At 40.7% G+C, this 24,825-nt stretch overlaps 9 protein-coding genes across 9 annotated transcripts; 4 read left to right on the forward strand and 5 right to left on the reverse strand.

The window, feature by feature from the left end:
* Positions 1–259: 259 nt before the first annotated feature.
* I206_104761 (uncharacterized protein) lies at positions 260–1,097 on the reverse strand (the record flags this gene model as incomplete). Its single annotated transcript, XM_019154063.2, has 3 exons — positions 260–763; positions 828–992; positions 1,053–1,097. The coding sequence occupies 3 exons, from the start codon at positions 1,095–1,097 to the stop codon at positions 260–262; spliced, it is 714 nt and encodes a 237-aa protein (XP_019012803.2).
* A 592-nt stretch (positions 1,098–1,689) lies between these two features.
* I206_104762 (hydroxyacylglutathione hydrolase) lies at positions 1,690–3,024 on the forward strand (the record flags this gene model as incomplete). Its single annotated transcript, XM_019154064.1, has 8 exons — positions 1,690–1,760; positions 1,838–2,039; positions 2,144–2,256; positions 2,322–2,408; positions 2,471–2,511; positions 2,569–2,710; positions 2,780–2,884; positions 2,955–3,024. The coding sequence occupies 8 exons, from the start codon at positions 1,690–1,692 to the stop codon at positions 3,022–3,024; spliced, it is 831 nt and encodes a 276-aa protein (XP_019012804.1).
* Positions 3,025–3,456: 432 nt separating this feature from the next.
* Positions 3,457–6,706, forward strand: I206_104763 (uncharacterized protein; the record flags this gene model as incomplete). The annotated part of the gene is made up of 16 exons (XM_019154065.1): positions 3,457–3,615; positions 3,725–3,836; positions 3,947–4,076; positions 4,208–4,329; positions 4,404–4,500; positions 4,560–4,599; positions 4,662–4,683; positions 4,739–4,812; positions 4,882–5,475; positions 5,536–5,740; positions 5,794–5,824; positions 5,882–5,956; positions 6,019–6,090; positions 6,151–6,301; positions 6,354–6,567; positions 6,636–6,706. 16 exons carry the CDS (start codon positions 3,457–3,459, stop codon positions 6,704–6,706), a joined length of 2,169 nt encoding a protein of 722 aa, XP_019012805.1.
* An 852-nt stretch (positions 6,707–7,558) lies between these two features.
* Positions 7,559–10,290, forward strand: I206_104764 (uncharacterized protein; the record flags this gene model as incomplete). Its single annotated transcript, XM_019154066.1, has 4 exons — positions 7,559–7,820; positions 7,879–9,018; positions 9,181–10,001; positions 10,072–10,290. 4 exons carry the CDS (start codon positions 7,559–7,561, stop codon positions 10,288–10,290), a joined length of 2,442 nt encoding a protein of 813 aa, XP_019012806.1.
* Positions 10,291–13,230: 2,940 nt separating this feature from the next.
* I206_104765 (uncharacterized protein) lies at positions 13,231–14,597 on the reverse strand (the record flags this gene model as incomplete). The annotated part of the gene is made up of 4 exons (XM_019154067.1): positions 13,231–13,491; positions 13,600–13,985; positions 14,053–14,112; positions 14,222–14,597. 4 exons carry the CDS (start codon positions 14,595–14,597, stop codon positions 13,231–13,233), a joined length of 1,083 nt encoding a protein of 360 aa, XP_019012807.1.
* A 244-nt stretch (positions 14,598–14,841) lies between these two features.
* Positions 14,842–17,101, reverse strand: I206_104766 (uncharacterized protein; the record flags this gene model as incomplete). The annotated part of the gene is made up of 5 exons (XM_019154068.1): positions 14,842–15,207; positions 15,283–15,584; positions 15,651–15,889; positions 15,954–16,025; positions 16,086–17,101. 5 exons carry the CDS (start codon positions 17,099–17,101, stop codon positions 14,842–14,844), a joined length of 1,995 nt encoding a protein of 664 aa, XP_019012808.1.
* A 473-nt stretch (positions 17,102–17,574) lies between these two features.
* On the forward strand, positions 17,575–18,459 carry I206_104767 (uncharacterized protein; the record flags this gene model as incomplete). The annotated part of the gene is made up of 1 exon (XM_019154069.1): positions 17,575–18,459. The coding sequence occupies one exon, from the start codon at positions 17,575–17,577 to the stop codon at positions 18,457–18,459; it is 885 nt and encodes a 294-aa protein (XP_019012809.1).
* Positions 18,460–18,841: 382 nt separating this feature from the next.
* On the reverse strand, positions 18,842–21,676 carry I206_104768 (aconitate hydratase, mitochondrial; the record flags this gene model as incomplete). Its single annotated transcript, XM_019154070.1, has 5 exons — positions 18,842–20,678; positions 20,741–20,946; positions 21,037–21,066; positions 21,133–21,241; positions 21,492–21,676. The coding sequence occupies 5 exons, from the start codon at positions 21,674–21,676 to the stop codon at positions 18,842–18,844; spliced, it is 2,367 nt and encodes a 788-aa protein (XP_019012810.1).
* Positions 21,677–22,438: 762 nt separating this feature from the next.
* Positions 22,439–24,175, reverse strand: I206_104769 (cytochrome c peroxidase, mitochondrial; the record flags this gene model as incomplete). The annotated part of the gene is made up of 9 exons (XM_019154071.1): positions 22,439–22,526; positions 22,599–22,682; positions 22,746–22,799; positions 22,865–22,964; positions 23,031–23,092; positions 23,163–23,392; positions 23,446–23,585; positions 23,684–23,936; positions 24,062–24,175. 9 exons carry the CDS (start codon positions 24,173–24,175, stop codon positions 22,439–22,441), a joined length of 1,125 nt encoding a protein of 374 aa, XP_019012811.1.
* Between the last annotated feature and the right edge of the window lie 650 nt (positions 24,176–24,825).

Raw genomic sequence — 24,825 nt, forward strand, 5'->3', positions numbered from 1 at the left:
GCCACGATGATTCGTATCATTGTAGATATTCGAGATATACATAACATGATCCGATTACATCTGGTATAAAGTCCGTATACAACCGTACATACAAAAGAAGAAAGGTATAACAAAAATAAAATGACAGAGTGCGATCGATTAATAAATGATCTATTCTTAGTATAAGACAAGGAAAGAAAAGTCCGATAAATGGAAAAAACATTGTCAAGAATTCCAGATTGATTAATCCGTAGAAGCATATCTAATTTTGAGTAATCATTTACCTGAAAGGATTGTCTAAGCTGTTGTAATTACCACTTCCTTGACTATCTCTCGTACCATTCGAACTAGTTGGACTACCTAATCCACCATTCCGTACTCCTCCTAAATCCCCTAAGAAATCAATATCATCTTCACGATGTTTACTCCATGGATTAGGCATTTTCCTTTCACCTCCACCATTTATCATTTTTCTATTCAAAGATCCATTATTATATCCTTCATTGATACCGAATGAAGCTTGATTTCCGAGTGAAGGAGAATAAGTTGTATATGGACTATTATTTGAAAACATTGATGAAGAAGATGAAGTTTGAGGAGATTCATATTCTGTTTCAAAAGGATTTTGATTATATGTGTAAACTGATTCTGATTGATTAGGTGGAATAGGTGGAAGATTTTTAGAAGAATAAGATGGACTTTTTCGGTGTTTATGAGTGGTAGATTGGTATGATTTTGAATAATTGTGATAGTCTGATCTAGATGGTCGAGAATATGGAATATCCTAACAACAAAGAATATGTCGCGTCAATACAATTACTAAATCACATGAAGTAAAGATAATTTACATCATCATCGTCAATCAATCTACCATACGCAGCGGAATTGGAGGTCAATCCAGCCATCTCAACTTCGTTATTCTGATGTTTGTTCGTTTCAGGTAGGTCAACAAGTACTGTTTTACCTTGACCTTCCCATTCGACCGTTAATGCGTTTTGAAGGTGATTTCGAGCCTATGAAATACATTTGTCAGCATGTCTGACCAACATTGATATATGTTCCCCAAAACATACATCTGCAGGTATAAGTGATGAGAACTTCTTCTTAAATCCCATCATTGTCAATTTCTTTACGTGTTTGACCTCTGATTAAAATGTGTATGACCAATTTAGAAGTAGCTTTCCCGTTGTTGAACGCGTCTTCAGATAGTACTTGGGCCAAATTCCATGTATTTCTTCGTGTTGTTATTGCCACATAAGTTGTCAAGAAGGAAGAGTGATCAATGTTAATGACAGACTCCTAATGTGCAAGTCGATAGGTATCACAGAAGATAATGAATTGGTTTCAATCGATTCCCATCTCATTCGGTTCTTTCCCCCTTGTTCTCACCCTGTCTTGGCCACTTCTACACTATCAACAAATCCCAGTGTGAAAAGCGGTAATGACCGCTTCTTGAAAATGGGTCTGGGCATGCAAAGTGAGACACGGGAGATTCATCAACACGTGTGAATCTGAATCACTCATGATCAGATCCCGACCGAGTTGTTGCATGGGTTAATTGATTTAAATTAGAAGAAGTAATAAGTATTCGGTCAAGTGGAGGTCGGTCACTTGTTATGACGTTAATTCAAAGCCATATAAATTGGAAAGCATATGCTCGTTGACATTTAGGTGGAATAAGTTGAGACAGATCATTAATCCTCTTCAAATATGTCTTTATCACTTAAAACTTCTAGACAATTTGCTAAAGTCTTCAGAAGACAATTGAGTACTACACCTTCGTGAGTGCATTATCTAGCTGTCTTTATTTGACAATGGCTACCGAATCAACAGCTGATGTTATGCTATACGCTTAAAGGACCAAAATGAAAGTGATTCCGATTCAAGCACGATCTGATAATTGGATGTATCTTGTAGTTGATTCTTCCAATCAAGCAGCAGTAGTTGATCCTTATGATGCTTCCAAAATATCTCAAGCCGCAAAAGAGCAAGGTGTCGAAGTCACTAGTCTCATAACCACCCATCATCACAATGATCACTCTGGAGGTAATTCAAAATTCGTGAGTATCACATCTGCTGTATAGAGCTCAAGGGATAAGACAGCACGAAGGGATGCGGGAATGAAGTGTGGCGAGAGAGGCACCGCTGATGAATCTCTTGTAAGCTTTCGCTTCATCCAGGTTTAAAAGCATATGGTGGATCAAATCAAAGTCCAGGAACTAATGTGATAGTCAAGGAAGGAGATACATTCAAGATAGGACAAGACATCGATGTCAAGTAAGCTAGATCATCTCATACCTCTCAAGACATTGTTCGGGTAAGCTAATTTACAAGCTGTCCAGATGTTATCACACGCCATGCCATACACAAGATTCCATATGCTTCTACATCGAAGACAGGAAAACAGGTGAAAAAGGTGTTTTCACTGGGTGAGTTAGCTGGTAAAGGCGCTGTTTCTTTCGGAATTGCCAGCTGATCGAGTCTTTTTCAGCGATACACTGTTCTTAGCAGGATGCGGAAGGTTCTTCGAAGGTGAGTTGCGCTGTCGCAGTGCGTCCAATATGTCATGAGCTCATCCGTCATTCATAGGTACACCCGAGGAAATGCATGCGGCTCTAACCAAATTATCGAAACTGCCTGAAGATACAATAGTGTATAATGGTCATGAATACACTAAGGGTAGTGCTAAATTTGGGTTGACCGTTGAACCCGATAACGAAGCTTTGAAGGGGTATGTTCGATTTTGCTAGGACTATTTGCATTGACCCTAAGTTTAATCGAATAACTTGTTGCCGAATAGATTATTTAAGAAAGCTCAAAGCGATAGTTGTACGACAGGAAAGTCCACGATAGCAGATGAAAAGAAATGGAATGTTTTCATGAGATTGGATAGACCAGAGGCACAGTAAGTCATGATCGATTTAAAATGTTATATTGGCACCGCTGAGACTCCCTCAACCTTCCAACTCATGTAGAAAAGCTACTGGTGAATCCGATCCTGTCAAGATCATGGGTAAATTGAGAGAAATGAAGAATGCTGCTTGAGATTGCGGAGTGCTAGTAGCTAAGTTGTAGTCGACGTGATTGCCTTCCATGCATCAGTGTTGAGATTGTAGTGCAACAGGTGCTTCAAGAGCGCTTCAGTGGGCTTGACTGGCAATCGCTTGCAGAAATGATGTTTGCATGGAGACGGACAGGCAGCTCAATATTAGCACGTCAGATGTTGATAGTGATGATGTCAGAATTGATTACCGGTTACCGCCGGAATCATGGTACGATACGTATAATACGATACGCGACAAGTAAGTATAAGATTAACGTCGATATTTAGAAGTAGTTGTCGAAACCACTTATCGTTCAGACGTCCTCACTTGTCGTTTAAGAGCAACAAATAGGTTTAGAGTACCTTCGATCCACTGAGAAGTAGAAGAGCGAACAAAGATTACTTGGGCACAACCCGTGTAATCCAAATACACTATGGAATTTCAATTTCCTCAAACTGATTTAACAGGATGGAGATTAAAAGTAGGAGAAGATTCACATGGACAACAAAAATGGGTATATTTAAGAGATGAACAACAAAGAAAAGAATGGCCTCAGAACGTCACTGAAAAATATTGGATAGGTTTAAGAACTGTGAGTCCTCAAATCATTTTACATACATTTTTCAAAGAATGAAATTCGCTTTTATCCATTTCATCATAACCTTGCTAAAATTCACACATTTCAATTTGTATTTATCCAGGAATCACCAGAATTACCTAAAGTAAATACACCTTTAGAATCAGCTAGGAATGGTTTTAGATTTTATAAACAATTACAATCTCATGATGGTCATTTTTCAACTGAATATGGAGGTAAATAAAATCATAACTATTTTGCCCCTCCACCCTCCCCCTTCAGTTAGTATACGAATGTTTTCGGTAATCTAATTTAATGCAATGTGCAAAAAAAAAACAATCAATAGGTCCACTTTTTCTGCTTCCTGGATTGATCATAGCTTTGAATGTTTGCGGTCAAAAACTCTTAAAAGAACAGGAAATTGAAATTAGTAGGTATTTGTTGAATAAAAGAAGACCAGAAGGAGGATGGGGATTGTAAGTCTTATTGGATTTTTATATTCATCCCTTCACATTCTCGAGATCTGGTTTCTATTCAAAATGATATACTTGAGCTGATCGCACTTTACACTGTTACTTTTTCATTCGTGTCATTCCACTTCGGTTAGACATACCGCTGCTCCACCCACTGTCTTCGGAACTGTTATGAATTACGTAGCATTGCGTATATTGGGTATGGGACCTGATGAAGGACCTATGACTGAAATTAGAGCTTTAATACATAAACAAGGTGAGCTTAGCCTTTTTAGCCTTCCAATTTAGACAGATCATCTCGCTGATATCATTTCGTCTGGGGTCAATAAGGCGGAGCAACTGGGATACCGAGTTGGGGTAAAGTCTGGCTGAGTGTATTAGGAGCTTATGAATGGGATGGAGTAGGTAGTATACCTCCAGAATTATGGTATGTTTTCTGCTAGCACATTAGATCCTCCATGTTTTTGACTTACATCGAGTGAACAGGTTATTACCTGACTGGTTGCCTTTCTCACCTTGGAGATGGGTAAGTCTACTCGTGCTTCTTACAAAATGGAATATAAGCTGACTTCGGAACGTGCGCTCCAGTGGATACACGTCAGACAGACCTGTAGGTCTTGTCTCGCCTTTTCTGTCATAGCATCGATAGCTGATGAGTTTGAAAGTCACTCCTATGAGTTACCTCTACGGTACACGATTTGTTGGTCCTTTCACTCCGCTAGTCTTTGCCTTGCGCCAGGTAAGCGTTTTTACACATCCTCGTTAATCAAAGTACCCTAACTGACTACAGATTCCGACGTGCTCATAGGAAATATATACTCAGCCATACGAATCCATAAACTGGTCAGCCCAACGTTCCAATATAAGTCCACTCGACATATATAGTCCTCATCACCCTGTTCTCGATTTCGCCCATGGCTTTTTGGCATATTACGAAGCTTGTCCTGATATACCCTGTATATCATCTTCTTTCCCTTTGAGGAAATTGGCAATTAAAAGAGCATACGAAATGTTAAGGTATGAAGATGAAAATACGGGTTATCAAACTATTGGACCAGTTTCCAAAGCTTTCAATATGGTTTGTAGATACGCAAAAGAAGGACCTGATTCCAAAGCTTTCAAAGCTCATTTAAGTAGGATAGATGATTTTTTGTGGTTGGGTAAAGATGGATTAATGATGATGGGTACGAATGGATCACAACTTTGGGATTTAGCGTTTATGGCTCAAGCTTTATCTGAAACGGGATTGGCTGAAGAGGAAGAATTTAAAGAAAGTACAATAGGAATGTTAGATTGGTTGGATAAAGCTCAAATTAGAGATAATCCGAAATGGTATCATGAAAGTTATCGACATAGAACAAAAGGAGCTTGGGCTTTCTCAACCCCGGAACAAAGTTATGTAGTAAGTCTTCCTGCAATTCAATCAACCCGCAGTCACTCATGCTGTTTGGCCTTACTATAGGTCAGTGACTGTATATCTGAAGGTTTGAAAGCGGTGATGGCTATTCAAGCTCTTCCTTATGCACCTAAAGCTGTCAGTTTGGAAAGAATGAGAGATGCGGTAGATACGATTTTATCTATGCAAAATCCCTCTGGAGGTTTTGCGAGTTATGAATTGATGAGAGGAAGTACGAGGATGGAGTGTCTTAATGCCGCTGAGGTGTTTGGTGAGTGCTATCTCCAGGGAACTGTGAAAAATTCACTCTGACAGTGAGAATAGGTAATATAATGGTGGATTATATGTATCCTGAGTAAGCATAGGCTTTTCTCCCTGAAAACAACGGAGCTGAGACCTTTTTCGTCGCTAGATGCACGACATCAGCCCTTTCTGCTCTCAAATCCTTTAGCAAGCTAGATCCAAACTACAGGCAGGAGGATATTCAGTGAGTATGACTTTACAAAAACATGTCCCGCTACGAGAAAGAATGCCTGATACTGCTTCCAGGCGGACCATCAATAAAGCAATAGAATACATACATGATGAACAGAAGCCTGATGGTTCGTGGTACGGATCCTGGTGAGTAATCTGACTGAGGTACTGCTTTTCGAGTTCACAAGCTGATTGGGAGTGTCCTAGGGGTATATGCTTCACATACGCTACAATGTTCGCCCTTGAATCTCTCAGTATATCAGGCGAAACTTGTGCGAATTCCGAGAGAGTCAGAAGGGCATGTAATTTTTTGGTCGATAGGCAAATGAAAGATGGAGGTTGGGGCGAAACGTATATGGTTAGTCCTCTTTTTGCATCAGATACGTTTTTTTGTTAACACTAGTGCTTAGTCATGCGTCACTATGAAATATGCTCAACATGAAAAGTCTCAAGTGGTTCAAACGGCTTGGGCTGTCTTAGCTTTGATTTACGCAAATTATGACGACAAATCTGTTATTGAACGAGCTTGTAGATTGATGATGGGTAGACAAAAACCTGATGGTAGATGGGAACAGGAAGATACAGAAGGTATATTCAATAAGAATTGCGCTATTGACTATCCTGGTGAGTGTTCACACAGAGCGAGTTAAAACGTTTGGACTTTCGGTTAATGATTTTGAACCGGATAATAGCATTCAAATTTATTTTTTGTATATGGGCATTAGGACGAGCGGACAAATACCTAAATGGGGAAAGACATTAATCACGAGGACGCAAATTTACTTTGGTCGGATCACGATGAGAAATTGGTCACCTGGTATGGTCAGCAGCCAGAGCTTTATGCATTACATACTTGAAGATTATCCAAGCTGGATCTTTAGTATCTATCTAAATGAGAATACGCACATCCCAGGCACATGGTTAATTATTTGGTATACTTGAACATGCCATATGGGTAAGCCGAAATATTCCGAAATTGTCATAAGAAACGAAAAAGGTGAGTTATTAGGAATATTTTGTAATCAAATTAGAAAATACCTCGTGTTATACTCGTGAATTTATCAAATACCCCCTTAAATACAAAATTACGTACCCGGATATTTATTTTTTTCGTTTCGAAACCAAAAAAAAAAGCGTCGGAAAAAATAAGAAATCATTTTGTATGCGTACATAGGAGATATACAAATCAAACCTCTTACATTTAGGAAAAACAAAGTTGTTAATTTGACTTACTATTACTTCTTGAGCTTTCTCATCTAAATAATCATATTCTTTCTTAAAAAGCCGTACTTATTACAGCAAAACTATTTTTCACCTATATATCTCATACAGGTTTTTTCAACAAACACAAAAGAATTGTTAAACGGCATTCCCCATTGTTCTTCGACGATTTCCGTATCAACAACCCAAATTCACTTGTCAAGTTGAATCAATATTTTCAATACACAACCTCGTTACAAGAAGCACAATTAGTGTCATTTGATTGAATACTTATTTTTCACACTTTCCTTCAAGTTTCGCTTTTGCCTGCAAATCAACAATATCATATTGCCTCGTAGAGCGAAAACCCCTTCTACCTTTAGAAGCGTAGATTATAGGATTATTAACTTTCAAGATGGCTATTGAACCTTCCTCCGCTTCGCAAGTGGAAACAACAACAAACGTTCAACAACTCAAAGCTGAACAACAAGGTTCGTTGCAAGAGAACGGAAATGGTCATGCTCAAGAAGAGCAAGCCTCTAATGGTGATGTTGAAGGATTGGAAGGACAAATGAACAGTGTAACTCTTGGCGAATTGCATGCTGCTTGTGCTGAAGGAAGATTGGAAGATGTTCGAGCTATTTTGTCTAGAGGTCTTGAAAATCTTGAAACTCTCGGTGAGTGATATCTGATCAAAAACGAGTCGATAGCGTAGACTAATGCAGACTTTGTTAGACCATACCATGTGTACACCTATTGTTCTTGCTATTCGAGGAAATCACTATGATGTTGTACGAGAGCTTTTGTCAGCAGGAGCTATAGTTCCTCCCCCTCAAGTCACCAACGACCCAGCGATGCTTTCTATCCTTTACCCTCAACCAATGTATGGTATGCCACCACAATTCATGGGAATGCCACCACAAGAATTTTATCAACAACAATCTGGCTTCTACCCTGTTGACCCACAACAACAAAGAGGCATGTTCATTCCACCTCCACCACCATCCGGACCTAGAAAAGATGGAGGTATTCCCACCTCACCTAATGGAGGTAATTCCAATAATCTCCCTCCTGCAGAAGTTTCCAAAACTATTCCATGCCGAAATTTCCCAAATTGCAAATACGGTGCTTCTTGCGTTTTCTTCCACCCTGGTAGTCAACCATTCTTCCCAGGTCCAGGAAGATCAAATGGATTTGCTCCTCAAGGTTACGAAAATGTTGAATACCCTGTTCCTTACCCTTCTGCTCCCGCTCCTTACTTTGTACCAAATGATCAAGGATTCATTCCTTCACAACAACCTGCATCAGAAATTCCACAGCAATCAGAATCGCAACAACAAATTGACTCATCAACTTCATTACCAGTTTCAGTACCTCAAGTACAACATGTACCATCAGCAATTGCACCAGTTTTCGTTCCAGGATTCCAACCTCCAGCTCCTACAACTGAAATGATGTCACCCCCACCCCCATCTCAATTTGGCATGTCCCCTCTTTCCCCATCGATGTTGGGAACTTCTCTACCATCCATTCCCCCAGCCGAAGCTTTCTTCGCTGCTGCTTCACCACCTCCTAATAGCTTCATGCCTCCACCTTCCGTTGGGATAAATGGTGCAGCAGCTCATGCTAGACGACAAAGTTTCAACCAACAACAACAATTTGGTATGCAAGGTAAACCCTTTGGACACGGCAAAAAGGCAAGTTTCTCAGGTGGACCTAAACCTTGGTTAGGTAGACCAGCTGGTGGTGCCGCCGGAGTTAAGATGGGAAGCTGGAAAGATGGAAATCCACCTCCTTGTGTCTTCTTTGCTCAGGGTAATTGTAGAAACGGTGATTACTGCAAATTCCCTCATCTCGACGCTGAGGGCACTGATAGTGAGTGTCTGACGTCTTCTCCCATACATTGTCCAGTCATGATCTATTCATAAGAAACCATGTCTGTCTAAGGGAATTGCAGATCATTCTCAATTTCGCCTAACAAGGTTTGGAGTATCCCGTAATAATCGCTGACATTATGGTTCGTATCACTACAAATAGGCCGACACCCAGATATCGTTAGAGGAACCATCGCACCCGTTCAATCATACCCCAGAGCACCTAGACGAATGATGGGTGGTGCTGGATTCAATGGACCAGTTGATCCTTCTTTTAGACAACAACATTATCAACAACAACAGCAAATACTCCAACAGCAACGAATGGCTGCGGCTCAAGCTCAGCAAGGCTTGAACTCTGCCACAGCACCAGCCACCGAAGGTGAAGGCGAAGCTCAACCTGAAACAGCACCTGCTGCTGAGGCTAACGCCTCCACTTCACAATCGACTGAACAAGTCGAGTCGGCTGTCCCAGCTGTCAAGGTCAACGATGAGTCATCTGCCGAAGCCTCGACTACCCTTCCTGCTAAGCCAGCCACAGCTGCTCCTGTACCAAATATCATTCGATCGGCATCTCAACCTGGGGTCCAAAGAGTCCATGTCAATGGCAATAACTCAAGATCTCACTCTCCTGCACCATCAAACGTTTCTTTCCACGGTAACGGACATCCCAGAAGAGCCGGCTCAAGGGTTCCAGGTGGACCTCAAGCCAATGGACATTTCGTCAATGGTCGATCATCGTCAGCGGGAGAGAAAAAATTACCCTCAGCACCTTTACAACGTGTTCCCTTAGCTCATGAATTCCCGGCTCTGGGTCTCGGATCAGGATCCAAACCCGATACTCCTACCACCGAGAAAAAAGAACATTCATGGAATGGTAAGACAGCTGCTCAAGTCTTAAGCGCTCCTGCACCTCTCAAACCCGAACCTGTAGTCAAGGTCACCGACACTGAAGGCAGTGAGAGTGGAAAGAGTGGAAAAGAAGTGAGTAATTGAATGTCAATGTGACTTGTCAGTTGCGAGAGAAATGATGCTAAATTGATATCTCTCATAGAGCGTGACAATGGATTCTGACGCCGAATCTGATGCTGTCATCATTTCAACCAAACCTTCATCTGCTGCTCCCTCAGGAAACGTTTCACCCGCTCCTGCTCCTTCTGCCCCAGCTCCTATCCAATCAGAAGTCAAGAAAGCTCCCGTCAGTTTCGCTTCTGCTCTCGGAACCTCCGCTATCCCCTCGCTTGAGTCCGCTCCTGTCGCTCTCAAGGCATAATCAACGATCCAAGTGAATTTCGATCAAATGTCACCTTCAAGGCTGCGCTCAGTTCCATCTTCGACCATCTCATCATGACTTTCTCGTATCTTTCGCTCTTCGCTTACACATTCATTATTTGTACTCTTTGTCAACTATCATAAGCTATCACGTGCTCTTGGAGGGCTTATTACCAAAATTGATCAGTCTCCATCTCTATCATGATCTCTCACTTTTGGGTCCTATTTCCTTTTTCTGGTAACAGTATTATTGAGTTCCTTATTAGCTTCTGCGGGTCTCAGTGATATTTACACGCATTCTTTAACGTGGAGACGTATTTCATTCATTGCATTGTCATCTATTCATACAATTATCACTTAAAAGAGGAATTTGATTTGATTGTTTTTACCTCATATTATACTGGGTTTTTTTTTGGTAATCAGAGATGTATTGTTTTTGCATATCTCTATCTTATACCAGTACATTAGCATTCCAATCGTGTGGAAAAAGTCGAACTCGCATCAAAAATTGAATCGCTTAGATCTGCCTAAATGTTTGACAAAATTTCTTGGCAAGGAATCTTAAGATCTTGCGTTACATGTACATTGCGATAAGTTCCGGCCTCAATTATCTATACCTTCAGATCATCGCATACTAGACGTAAAGATCTCCTCTTCGAATATTTGCATATAACGGATCCCTTGGTTTATATAAAATCGGTGAATTTCCAATCATAATCATTACCGGCGGAATAAAGAATGCGGAGTAAATATGGGAATTTCTGAGATTCTGAACGGTAACGGTAAATTAATGTTCTAGACTTTTAACAGAAAATGTAAAACATTCCTTAAAATAATTTCTTCTTCCTTTTTCTCTTTCTCTGGTTTTATGCTGAATTGTTATGATAATTATTGCCCGGTGGGAAATCCCATCTCATTCATAACACAGCATAATGGGTAAAATGTCAATCAAAAGGGATCTTTACAATAGAATATTACGGGACAAAGATTATTCGAATTTCGAAAGATTGACAATTGATTTTTTACTTGTTTTAAATAAATAGTTGTATTAATTTGTTAAATAACTAATAAATCTGATATTCACATCTTTCGTTGTTTTGATAAGTAACACAATTCATTGACAGATTGACATTTAAGATTTCACTCACTCAAATACCAAGCTCTATGATAATAGGATATACCGAATGCGAATCGTTTTGAGTAGAATAGGATAATTCTTCAAACTCATCGTATCATCGGGATTATACAGGACAACCCACTCTAGCTTACTTACACTCTGCCCCCACACACGTACGCTTCAAAAGCCCAAGAAATCGTTTATACATCCAACCAATCAATCATTTATCCTGAGCTTGACCTTGCATATACAGCAACTTTGGAGGGACCACAATCACGACTTCCTGAATACAGTATCTACCAATAATTGCTTTCGGGGAAGCACCTCGAATCATTATACAAAAAGAGACAGCATTCAGAGTTTTTGGGCTCGGTTGAGATCTGGAAGAGTCGAAGAATTCCAAACTCCGGTTCCTGAACAAGCGTTGAATATACTTTCAAGAAGGATCTATAAACAGCGAATGATCACACGATTCTTTAATGCCTTTCGACGTCATGGACTTGACTTTTCTGGCAATATAGCAGTGTTGTGATTGTTAAAATCTGGAAGACTACTTATCTTATCAAAATTTGACAGGTATACATGCCACGCTATAAAATCGACACAAATCAAGTCATAATCCACTACAAACAGAACTGACCCAACCACTCAGTATATACACCATATCATATTAAACCTTCATTCAGCAGTCATAATTTCTTATCTGATATTCATATCAACCACTGGCAATTCATGGAAACCTGTCTAAACCTGTACAGTGCCTATTTCAGATCTCAAATCGAGTTAAACACCTAATTCTATTCGAGCTTATAAAACTCGACCGACCCCTTTATCTGATACTGCAAATCTAACTCTCGGATCCGATCATTCCCTTCCCTCAGTCTTTGAACCTACAAATCATCTAAACAGAAGCAATCCGACAATAGCTCTAGGCACAATTCTCGTAAACGAACATTCATCACGTCGAATACACATTCGTATACGCCTCTTCTACCATCTCCTGAAGCGACTCCTGGTGAATCGAACTTCTTCCAAATCGGCATCAGCAACAACAACCTTTTTGATTGGACTTGGTCAATCACTGAGCGGTCATAAGAAAATAACCAGTTCAACCTAATACTCCCGCTCCATCTACAGGATAATTCAGTTCAAAATGTGCTTGACTAATCCATTTACTCCTCCATTGGATCATCCCGCAAAACTATTATGGTGCCAGACAGTGAACATGACAACAGGTTATTTACCTGATGATCATAAATGTGAATGTGCAAAATGCAAATGTCAAACTAAGACAAAGGATAAAGTTTGTTCTTCCGTAAGTCAGATTTTCCACTCGATCATCCGAAGGAGGGAAGGTAAGTTGACTATTTGATAGTGTAAAAATGATAATCATGCTTGATGAAAACCCTGATATCAAATTCAAAGTCCTTTGAAACACTCAATTTAGTACTCTTTCTTCAGACCAATCTCACTTCTGGCCTCATTTTTTGTACTTACTCCGGGCAGCATGTTACGACTTTCACGACCAGACATTTGTTCTTGACCATCTTGCATACTGCTCTTTGCTTTGCTTCTCTTCGGTTCAAGATACTATCGTAATTGTACGCCAAATAATACATTCACCTTGATCAATATCATGCTCCATTACATGTAGATGTACAGTTCTATATATAACATTGTGATATACATGCATATTGTACAATATGTACTATCACAGCGATTGACCTGGAATACCAAAGCTATGTGATAGATTCGCAAGACGGCTGTAAGCGGGAAAGTGGGAAATTATTTTTACATAGGGTATAATCGAAGAATAGCAATAATCTAAGAGACAGGTTGTGCATTCGCTCCTGTAGGTGTCCATTTCTTCTTTTGGAATTTAGGATTACTTCCATTTCCACTATTTCGACTTTGATCTCTTCCACCTGCATTTCTTCCATTTGGTGGTCTTGCAGAATTAAATGATCGTGAAGGTGCAGCTGAAACTGTTCCTGCTTGTCTTGATGCCCAACCTGATAAAGGTGCATTAGGATCTGAAGGGTCTGATCTTGGTCTTTTGTTTGGTGGAGCAGATTCATCGCCAGACTATAAGATGAAATTTAAAATCATCAACACGAAGCTCGAGGGCATTGAGGTGAAGATTAACATGTTTTGGAGAAGAAATAGATTGAAATACAGGGTCAAAATACTCACTTTAGCTTTAGATTTGACTCTTCTACCTCCTCTAACTCTTGTCTTACCATCATTTTGTTCTCCACCTTCACCACCGACCCCTTCTCCAGCTTGAGGTTCTTCTCCACCTCCTTCTTCCTTTTCCCTTTCAGCTCTTTTCTCTCTTTGTACGCCAACACGCTCATTTCTTTCGTTAATTTTTCTTTTCCTATCTTCACTTTTCCCACCTCCTCCAGCTGTTAATTCTACATTTATTGTTCTTCCTTTCAAATTTGAATGATGTAGTTTGAGAGCAGCTTGCATAAGTGTAGAATTTGGTAATTCAAGAAATGCTATTCCACGAGATTTCGTTTTTGGATTTTCAGGAGTAGCTTTTGTAGTTAGTAGTCTGACCGACGGTAATTGACCTATAACAGAGTACATTTCTTGGGATCAACATGTATATATGTGTGTTTGGATAGTTGATTAACTTACCTAAAGCTTCTTTGAAATGCTCTTGTACTTCCTCTTTTGTAGTTTTGAAACTTAAATTACCTAAACAGATTTCGAATGATCAGCTTCTGAGAGATAGTTGATTTTTCGACAAGACTTGTGTGTATCTTTTGGTATTGATGCTGAATTTTCAGAAAGCTATTTCACTCACCGACAAAAAGGATGAATCTCTGCTTAATATCTTTCTTTGTTTTCTTTTTATCTCCTTCTTCCTCATCATCCCAAGCAGTCTTCCGCTTTTTGCCTTTATCCAATTTTTTAGATCCCTCAGCCTCAACGTTGGCAGCACCTTCACCTTGGACATCTATAGTCACTTCTTTCTGATTTGTCTTTTCAGTCTTCTTCTCCTTTGACTTGACAGTCACAGTAGCATTCTCTTCTGGTATATTGTCATTCTCATTCTCATCTATCAGATCTTGTTCAGGTAAATCAGGTTGTTCAACATCATTTCCTCCTGCTTTTTTAGCTTTTTGTTTATTTCGAAAAGCTGCTAATTTTTGTTGTTTCTTGGTTAAAGTAGATGACATGATTATTTGAATACAGTTGTTGTGCAGTAACAATAAATGTGATATATACGAGTATACATGTAAAAATTCAACAAAGTGAAGCTTTCGGATGGTGGCCAACTTTTGTCAATATAACAATCAACTTTTGTCCGGAGTATATCACGATCTCCGCCAAATCTGCTCCAGTGGTGCCTGACACCGGCTGGATAAAAGTAATTTACATGTTGATGCTATAATATGCTCTTTTGATACCGTAACATACAATTTATATTGCAAAACTACTTGAAGGATGAGCCAACCCGTCCCCACTCGACTCCTGCTCTAGACTCTTCAAATAACGTGCGTCTGAATCGTAATAATACTGCAGTATTCTGTCCGGTATAGGTTCTGTCTTTTCCTCTTTTTCTTCCGGTACACCCTTTTCTATGGCATTCAGCGGTACCCAATCTTGCATATCAGTCACTTGACTAGTCCATCCGCCACTACCGCCCAACAGTAAATCTCTCACCCGATCTTCTGCTGCTCTTCTTGCAGGATCATCTGTCCCACTGGGCTGATTTCGTACTCTATCCGGAGTGAAGGGGAGAAGAGTTTCTGCTGCATGTGATATGACCAGAAGGGCATGCGCGAACTGCTCGGAAATCAGGGTTCTGTATCAGTCTCGATAACTCTGGGTACAAATGAGACGGGTCCCCTGTAAACGTACAGCTTTGATTGCATTCCATTTCAAAGTCTCGCTTTCACGGAAAGCTTGATCTCTATCGGCGTGTATATGTCGACGTATATTATCTGCGTGTATCCAATACGGATCCAGCGAAAGCGACGATGGATCTCCACTCATGTCGTCGAACTCGCTCCGCATCTTCACTATCTCTTCTGTATATTTCTGTGCTAACAATTGACGTTGCTGGAAGTGCTTTAAAGGATCGATCGAAAGTCTGATTTTCGATGACAGTTGGTCCAAGACTCCACTTAACAGTCTACATAGCTCCTGCGAGTGTAATGTCTCTACACGTACAGACGACACCGTCGATCAATATACGTCGGACCTGCCAAAAGCAAACAGATGCTTACCTTGTACTAGCGTTTTGGACTTGAGGGGTCGAATGTAATAACCAGGTGCATCTCGTGAAGTTGCCAGTGTCCAATCTTGACCTGCTCGATAATCAATGTCCACACTTCTCTTTAAAGAAGTCAATTGTGCGCTGATGTGCTCTCTTGAGGCTATAGCAACCTGTACAGTGATTGATTGGGCAGTGATGGTCTTGTCTCTTGGATGGGATACTTTGAGATCGTGCCATTCTGGTGCATCGCTGGACTCGATTTTCACCAGCATTAGCGCATTTCTTGCGTCAGTCGATGGCACATTACGCTTACATGATTCCCTGAATACCACTCGACTGTTCGTCATGGGACGGTAAGAGATTGAGATTTGGCTCTCTCAATGAGCTGCTCGTGATAATGTATGGCTCAGCATGGACCGCATAAGCCGCATAATCTTGGACTCACTCTTGATTCGTATCATGGAAAACAGCGGATTGAGCACGATCACTTACATCCTGCGAATTCACAGGGCCTGCGTCCAAACTTTTTTCGTTCTTCTCCAGCCCTTGAGGTCCAGAAGTGGGAATGACTGTCTTTTGACCTATAACACTGAAAATCCGCTTGAAGTTGGATGATAAGCGGGATCGAGAGCTCAGATACCTGACTTTGGAGTGTTTCCTTCTGTCCAACTGATGTTTGCCCTCAGGGTGGTTGGTATAATCAATTTTGGGGCTTAGGTGGTAATCTGAGCTGAACCTTCCATCGGTGTTCAGAGAGTGAAGTAGTTGACAGATTTTGTCATTGTCGCTACGTTCTGATGAATTTGGACTGGCTGTACCGAATCTTTTCCAATATTCACCCTCGACTTCTACAGGATAGAATCCAGCATATTCCCAATCAATAATGCTTTTAATGTCACCAGTACGAGGGTCTACCATGATGTTTTGCCAGCCTAGATCACCATGACATAACACATATCTACATTGTGGATCTTCTGGATATTGTAAGGTTGAAAGATAAGCTTCCGTTGATACGAGACGAGCTGGTAAGTGGAGATCGCGGCTGAAACAGTGAAATTTATGACTTCGTAAATTATGAAGTTCGGACATATAATGTTCCAATTGTCGAACGATGTGTGAATGAACATGATCGGGAGCGTCAAAAGCAGGTATTGCGTTCTCGATATATTCCTGAATCATATATAAGCAGCCTCGATCTTCAAAAACTGCTATTATTGTAGGTACCGGTATACTTGTATGAGTTTTGACGAAATGAATTGCTTTTGCCTCATTATCAAGCGAAGAGAATGATTGTTCCACTCTATCTCGAGGTGTACCTGCTGAATTGAGGTCTTTTGTAGCTTCTTCACGGGTAGAGGAACGTTTGATGAACAACCTGCTACCTTTCAATGGGTCGAAAGTCTCGAGAACTCGCCGACGCGAGGTTGTATGGTTGATTGGGCACTGAGTTGATTCGATCATAGTTGCAAAGCTCGATACTACTTGTACCGAAGGAAGCTTTTGGAGTACGATGTTATTTGGATAGGTTAAAAGCGATGTCATGAAGGGGTTGCGTGATGTTGATGTTGATGACGGGGATGATTGCGCTATGTCATCAAGCTGTGTACTGTACCCTCCGAGTGGGGATCCATCAAAGTGGGGTGGAAGTGGCAGTCATGTACTGTATGTATCGATAATGTACATTTGTCCAAGTCGCAAACAGATCGCTGACCTCAAACAACTAGACTAGTGCTGTACTACTGACTATGAGAATACTTGTTGTTCGACTGACACGCCTTTTAGGCGTCCCATTTGCTAACTATTCCTGGCATCAGCTCAGCAATATATACTGTATCTGGCACGCTGTGATGTAATGCAATTTATTGATTCCTGTAGCTGAATCCCTTTGTTCTGCTGCAGACCAGACCAGTAAATTTGCCAACTACATTACCAATATGCCTAATCCACTCAATTATTTCTCGGCTGATTCGAGACGGGATAGACAGATTCAAAGGTTAGAGCGACTCCAGCAACGGGTAGCAAGTGTAGAAGCAGAACAGCAACGAAGGTACCAGACCATGACTGGAAATGATGCATCCTATTCGCCATACCATTCTGAATCTTATTCTCAATACGGTCAAGCTGGATACATACAACAAGCATATGATGCTCATCGAGTTGATCCATTCATACCTACTCTAGCCACGCCACATACTACACCAGGCTACACTTTTAACGCTTCGCAATCAACCGCAGCAGACGAAATTTACAAAACGTGTAGTCGATGCCTCGATCCAAGACCTTGGAATGCAAGTTCAGTGGTAAGATGCATAGTAGACGGTTGGACTCGTACTGTTAGACGTAACCGTATCTCAAATTTGACAATTTTGGATGGTCCTACAACTTATCGATGGAAATGTAGAATTTGTGGTAGACTCGCAAATATCTTAGGATACGGTAATCGCTCATGGGTCAAAAAATGTAGGACTTGTAATGTCCCTACTCCTTTGGTATGGAATGAACGTCATCCCGAAACTCCATACCAACCCTTCACCTATTGTTGTCAGAATTGTCGTTATCAAGTCGAAGGTCCTGATCCCATTAACACCGAATGTGGACCAGTCCGAATCTTCAATACGACATGTCCTTGCTGTGAAGAATCACAGCCGATTGTACCCGTCGAGTTCCGCCGCGATCGTATTTACGCGTGTCGGGTTTGTCACTTCGAAGCAGACATGAGCAGAATGGGAAAGGTGTGCCAATGGTGTACCAGAGCCAGTGGAAGCAAAAGACGAGCTGAGGCTGCTGGGTCATATATTCAAGCTATTTCTGACATCTAAACGATTCTCTTCTTGTGAGTGGACACAGAAACTGTTGCACTCGAGATTGCATACAGAGCTGATCAGAGCATCAATTTTTCTGGACTGTCTGACTGATATACAGCTAATGACGGTTGTGGCATTACGTTATGCATTCACTACTTTGTCATATAAAAGCGAGAACAAGCCAAACATCCTTTCTTATTGAGGATCATTTCAAACCAAAAACCAAATACAAAGGAGAAGAAACGAAGAAACGAAGAAACGAAGTAAATATCATAGTAAGAATGCTAAACAAAATGATGGTTGTATGTAAATTTATGCTAAGTTGATTATACTTTATTGAAAAAAATGTACATCTGAAATGCAAAAAACCCTGAGAAAACAAAACAAAGTTTCATTTTTATGCTCCTCGAGCTTTAGCAGCAGCAGCCATTTTATTTAAAGCTGAACCAGCTACGAACCATTCCCATTGACCTTCATTGATTGATGAAGTAGTTAAGAATGAATCTTTTGAACCGTCTTTGTGGGTAATTTCAACTTTGATATCTTGTCCAGGTTTGAACTCGTTAAGACCGACAATCGACAATTTATCGGTACCAGAGATTTTATCGTAATCGGCAGTGTTCTTGAACCATAATGGAAGCATACCTTGTTTCTTCAAGTTGGTTTCGTGGATACGAGCGAATGATCGACAGATAACAGCTCTTCCTCCTAAGAATCTAGGTTCTAAAGCGGCGTGTTCTCTGGATGAACCTTCTCCGTAGTTCTCATCTCCGACGACAACCCATGGAATGTCTCTGTCTCTGTAGTAAGCACCGACAGTTGGAACAGGTCCGAATTCACCGGTTTCTTGGTTCAATACGCTGTTGGCCTCTCCGGAATCGGCGTTGATGGCACCGATCAAACAATTTTGAGAAATGTTCTCCAAGTGACCTCGGTATTTCAACCATGGTCCACCAGCAGAGATGTGATCGGTAGTACATTTTCCTTTAGCCTTGATCAATACAGGAGCATCGACGATGTCCTTGCCATCCCAAGGTTTGAAAGGTTTAAGGAGTTGTAATCGGTCAGAAGTGGGGGAGACGGCGACGTTTACGGTGGTACCATCCTCAGGGGGAGCTTGGAAAGTGTTCTCACCAGCGTCGTATCCCTTGGCAGGAAGTTCGAAACCAGCTGGGTCGGAGAATTTGAACTCCTTACCATCAGCACCTTTGAGGGAGTCGGTAAGAGGGTTGAAGGTGAGGGAACCGGCGAAAGTCATGGCGGTGACAAGGTCGGGAGAAGCGACGAAAGCGTGGGTAGCAGGGTTGGCATCGTTTCTTCCAGTGAAGTTTCGGTTGTAAGAAGAGATGATAGAGTTGACTTCACCCTTCTTGACATCTTGTCGATCCCATTGACCGATACAAGGTCCACAAGCGTTGGCAAGGACGACACCACCAACATCCTCGAAAGTGTCAACGAAACCGTCTCGAGCAATGGTAGCTCTAACTTGTTCGGAACCGGGGGTGATGGTGAAGATGGATTTAGTCTTAAGACCGTGGTCGGCAGCCTCTTTAGCGATGTGGGCAGATCGGGACATATCCTCGTAGGAAGAGTTGGTACATGAACCGATAAGTCCGACCTTGAGTTCCTCTGGCCAGTTGTTTTTCTTGACTTCTTCGGCGAATTTGGAGATAGGAGTAGCAAGATCGGGAGTGAATGGACCGTTGATGTGAGGTTCGAGTTCATTGAGGTTGATTTCGATTCTTCGGTCGTATTCGGAACCTTCATCTGGTTGCAAGTTGTGGTTGAACTCTTGAGCGTAAGCGGCTTGTTGAGATCGACCGGTAGCTTCGAGATAAGCAGCCATTCGCTTGTTGTAAGGGAAGAGGGAAGTGGTAGCACCGATTTCGGCACCCATGTTACAGATAGTGGCCATACCGGTACATGAGAGGGATTCTACACCAGGACCGTGGTATTCAATGATGGCTCCAGTACCACCTTTAACGGTAAGGATACCAGCTACCTTGAGGATGATATCTTTAGGAGTGGTCCATCCGCTCATTTTACCATCAAGGTAAACACCGATAACTTTAGGAGCTTTAAGTTCCCATGGGATACCAGCCATAACATCTACGGCATCGGCACCTCCAACACCACAAGCGACCATACCGAGACCACCAGCATTAGGAGTGTGGGAATCGGTACCGATCATCATAAGACCTGGGAGAGCGTAGTTTTCGAGGATAATTTGGTGGCTGCAATACCATGAAAATTAGCTAGGCTTCTCTCGGGTGTATGAAAATTTCCGATTACTTACATGATACCTGATCCGGGCTTCCAGAAACCGATACCATATTTAGCACATGCAGTAGCCAAGAAATCGTAAACTTCTCGGTTGATGTCAATGGCTCGAGCCAAATCTTTGGGTCCACCAACTTGAGCTTGAATCAAGTGATCACAGTGTACCGAGGTTGGGACAGCTGTTTGAGGGAGACCGGCAGACATGAATTGAAGGATAGCCATCTAAGGGTAGACAAGCACAGACTGTCAGCATCAACTGATACGCGTCATTTTGATGGGAAATTTCCCGAAGATGCACGGAGATCAACTCACTTGAGCAGTAGCATCTTGACAGGCGACTCGCTATTGATGTATTTGGACTGGTCAGCCAGATTCTGAATACAAGATTGGAAGAAAGACGCGACTCACGTCTGGTCGAAGTTTAAGGTAAGATACACCTCGCTCAATGTCTTGTTCATGGGGGTTATCTAAATGACCGTAAACGATTTTCTCGGCAAGGGTAAGAGGTCGATTGAGTCTGAATAGATATCCAAGAGTCAGCACAAATTATAGAATAATGTATGTGAAAAGAGATAGAGGTTATTTTCGTTACGCCGGTAAGAATGTGGAGCCGGTAGGAACCAGCGAATAAGAATTGGATTTTCAGTCATCAAGCTTCTCAACAGCTCATTAATTTCTCAATTTTGTGAGACCCCACATTCTGGGTAATACATGTTGATGCGAACAGGAAAAAACAGGTTATAGTAATGAAATTTCATAAAACTCACCTTTGTCTAACGATTTGTAAATTACTTTCAATTCTAGCGTAATTTACGAATTTTCCTTTTTCAAGGTTTGACATTGGTACTTGTTTATCACCAATTGATGATTGAACAGTTGCCATTGATCTAGATAACATTGATGATCTAGATGAAAGGGATTGAGCCCCTTTTACAAGGAATCTTGAAGACATTTTGAATATAGATTATTAAAAAGAAAAAAGGGATAAAAGGATAGAAAGAGAGAGGTTCTTATACTACTATTATATTTATTTTAGTAGATATAATTGGGTTTTAAACAATCGACCACCCTCTTTGAATTTCAAAAGGTCGAATGTCTATTCTTATTTATTAATTTAAGAATAAAGCTTTGAAGATAGTGAGTAAAAAAAGAAAAGAAGGAAAAGAAATTTAATAACACGTCGTTGTTGTATATATTTTGCCTTGTCACAAGGTTATAATAAGATTGAATTACCTCTTGTATTACTTTGTGATTGATTTCCTTGTAATTTGATAGGTTGAATGAGTTTATGCGTCATATAACCGTAATAATCCGACCAAATCCGTATCAATTTGTTATCTTAATAATAACACGTAATGTTAAATTGTTACTATGTTATCGGTTTTATTTTACCAATATAGCCGACTTTTGTTTATACATTTTCGGCCGAATTTTCATCTCATCTTCAACCTCTTATATTCAAGATGAAACGCATCGTTATTATCATACGCTCATCGTCAACATGAATATCAGGATACTGCACAAGCTAAGTAAATGTTGACCTGAATCCCGAATTTCGGTACTACAAACTACAAACTGGAACGAGCGTGTGTCGTTTTGCTTCATGTATTTCACTGTATTTCATCTTTCAATTCTAACTAAAATACCTGAATAAAAGATATAAAATAACATATCCAACTCCAATTATCCTACAGAGAAATTATCAAGCCTTCATCTACTGAGAGCCCATCTTCCAAGCATCACCAGCGAATTGAGCTGTTGGTACACCCAATTCAAGGAGTTTAGCGAAAGCCTGAGAGAAGCTATTTGAGTCGATTGGATATCAGTATAAGCGAGATTCAATCATACACAGACACAGTGGTGGGTGGACTCACTCCTTGAAAAAGGCTTCTTCGTCCTTGGCGTAGACATCGACGAACTTCTTGAATGACTTGTCTTTGACAAGAGCCATATCAGTGCTAGATTGGGAAATGTCAAAATTAGCTAGATCAAAGAGTTGTCCAGCGACTGGAATGGCTCACGGAAGCATCATCAGAGTCTTGGTTTTCTTATCTTCGTATTGTGCTGGACCCTTCCTGTGAGTGGAATATTACGTCAGTCTAAAAACCGGGAGATCAATCGGAATACGAGCTGGACTTACCATTTTCTCCATTGCCATGGCTCATCTTGAAGTAAGGTAAAGTATTGGTTGGAGAAGGTGACAGGGGAGAAAGTCCAAGGACCGTCGAATCCAGATCGGTCTGACCAAGTAAAAACGATAAACATCAGTGTCCGAATATCACCAAGTCATTCAAATTGTGACATACCGGTATGACATCTACCCATGGCATGAGCACCTGAAAGAGCGACGATTTCTTGGTCATTGAAGCTGTACGGAAGGGGGGCATCAGCGCCGCGCGAGGGGGATCCGATTATACCGAGGTACAGATTCGACTCACCCCATTCGGTAGAAGATAAATCTCAAGTGATCTTGAGCTTGAGCAGCATCGGGTAATCGACCATCTGGAGTAACGTGATGTTCGAAACCGTCAATTCTTCCAGGTCTCCATGGAACAGTAGGTCCACCTGATTCTTGTACGGCGGCAACACCACCTAGAGTCCAAAGATCACCGTATGATATCCATGGGAATTCTTCTTTGATCTTTTGCATATGATCTCGAGCGACATTCTACAAAGGTGTTATGAAGGATACTTTGGATTCGAGATACGGATTAAACTTACTAAACCATTATTAGCACCATGTTCTGATTCAGGTTTAAATCTCATTGTAGCATAATTTGAACCTCCAGAATTATCTTCTTTATTATAAGTTCCTGATGCGTGCCAAGCTAATCTAATAAGTACAGGAGCAAGAGATCCATCTATAAATATAAATATAAATATAAATAAGCTTTCAAATTATCTTTATCTAGGGAAGCAAATAACCAATTGGAATTGTAATTTTAATTAATTTACTTACCATCATAACCCTCTTTCTCTAAAGTATCAGCAATTTTATCATAAACTTTTTGATAATCTTCTTGTTTATGTCTTAATCCTAATTTACCTTCTGCAGCAGCAGCTAAACCTCTTGCTTCAGATCCAATTTCTTTAGCAGTTTCTCTTGGTGTACCATCTGTACCGTAAAATAAGTATGCAGCTCCTGCAGCTGCTAATCCAACACCTGCAAGAAGGTAAGGTACAGAAGATGATCTAGGTGGTGGAGGTGGAGTCTTTATAAGATAAATCAAAAATCAGCATAAAAGTACATCATACTTTCTTGTGAGAGGAATGATCCAAGCTCATCGCTAGGGAGAATATGGATAGAAGAGAGAAGAGAAAAAAGAGAAAAGCTCACTATCTCTGGTCCACCAGAAGCGAATCGTCTTTTAATCACTTGAGTTCTAAGATTAACAGATTGACCTGCTCTTCTAGCACAAGCAGTTCTTAACATTGGTGTTCGTAAAGACATTTTGTATGTATTTGATTTATTGATATGAACTGAATGAACGATATCAGATTAGTTTCTTTCTTTACACGTATCAAATATAGCAAAAGGGGGAAAGATATGTGAATGGAGAGTGGGGTATATATTAAACGCCTTGAATTTGATTGGATCTTAGAGTAATCGTCACATTCGTTCCTCGATTTAATCACCCTAGATCACATGATGTATATTCCATCGCGTCTTACGGAGTATATCCCGGTAGAAATATATCAAAAAACTCACTTAATCAATTAATTAGGCTAATCTCAATTATCTATTTCAGCTCAACGATGTTTGTCAAAATGCAATTTGAAGGTAGATATCGATGTATATATATGTATGTGTATGTAGTATACTCGCTTGATCAAACAATCAACACTGACTCGATGTGTAAGATTTGAGCTGAGTCATCTATTCTCATGAGATCGAATGAGTACCATTCGCCGTCATGAACATTAATAGGGCGGGGCCACTTTAAACATCCAATTACAGTTCAAGTAAATCATCCTGAATAATAACCGGTAAGGCCAAGTCAATAGTACGGCATTCGCCGATTACAAAGAGCATTTCATGGATTCAAAGTGGGAACATTGATTCGACTCAATCAATCTTGATATGTATATAAATGCAAACCC

Source organism: Kwoniella pini, chromosome 6 (assembly GCF_000512605.2).
Source record: "Kwoniella pini CBS 10737 chromosome 6, complete sequence".
NCBI lineage: Eukaryota > Fungi > Basidiomycota > Tremellomycetes > Tremellales > Cryptococcaceae > Kwoniella > Kwoniella pini.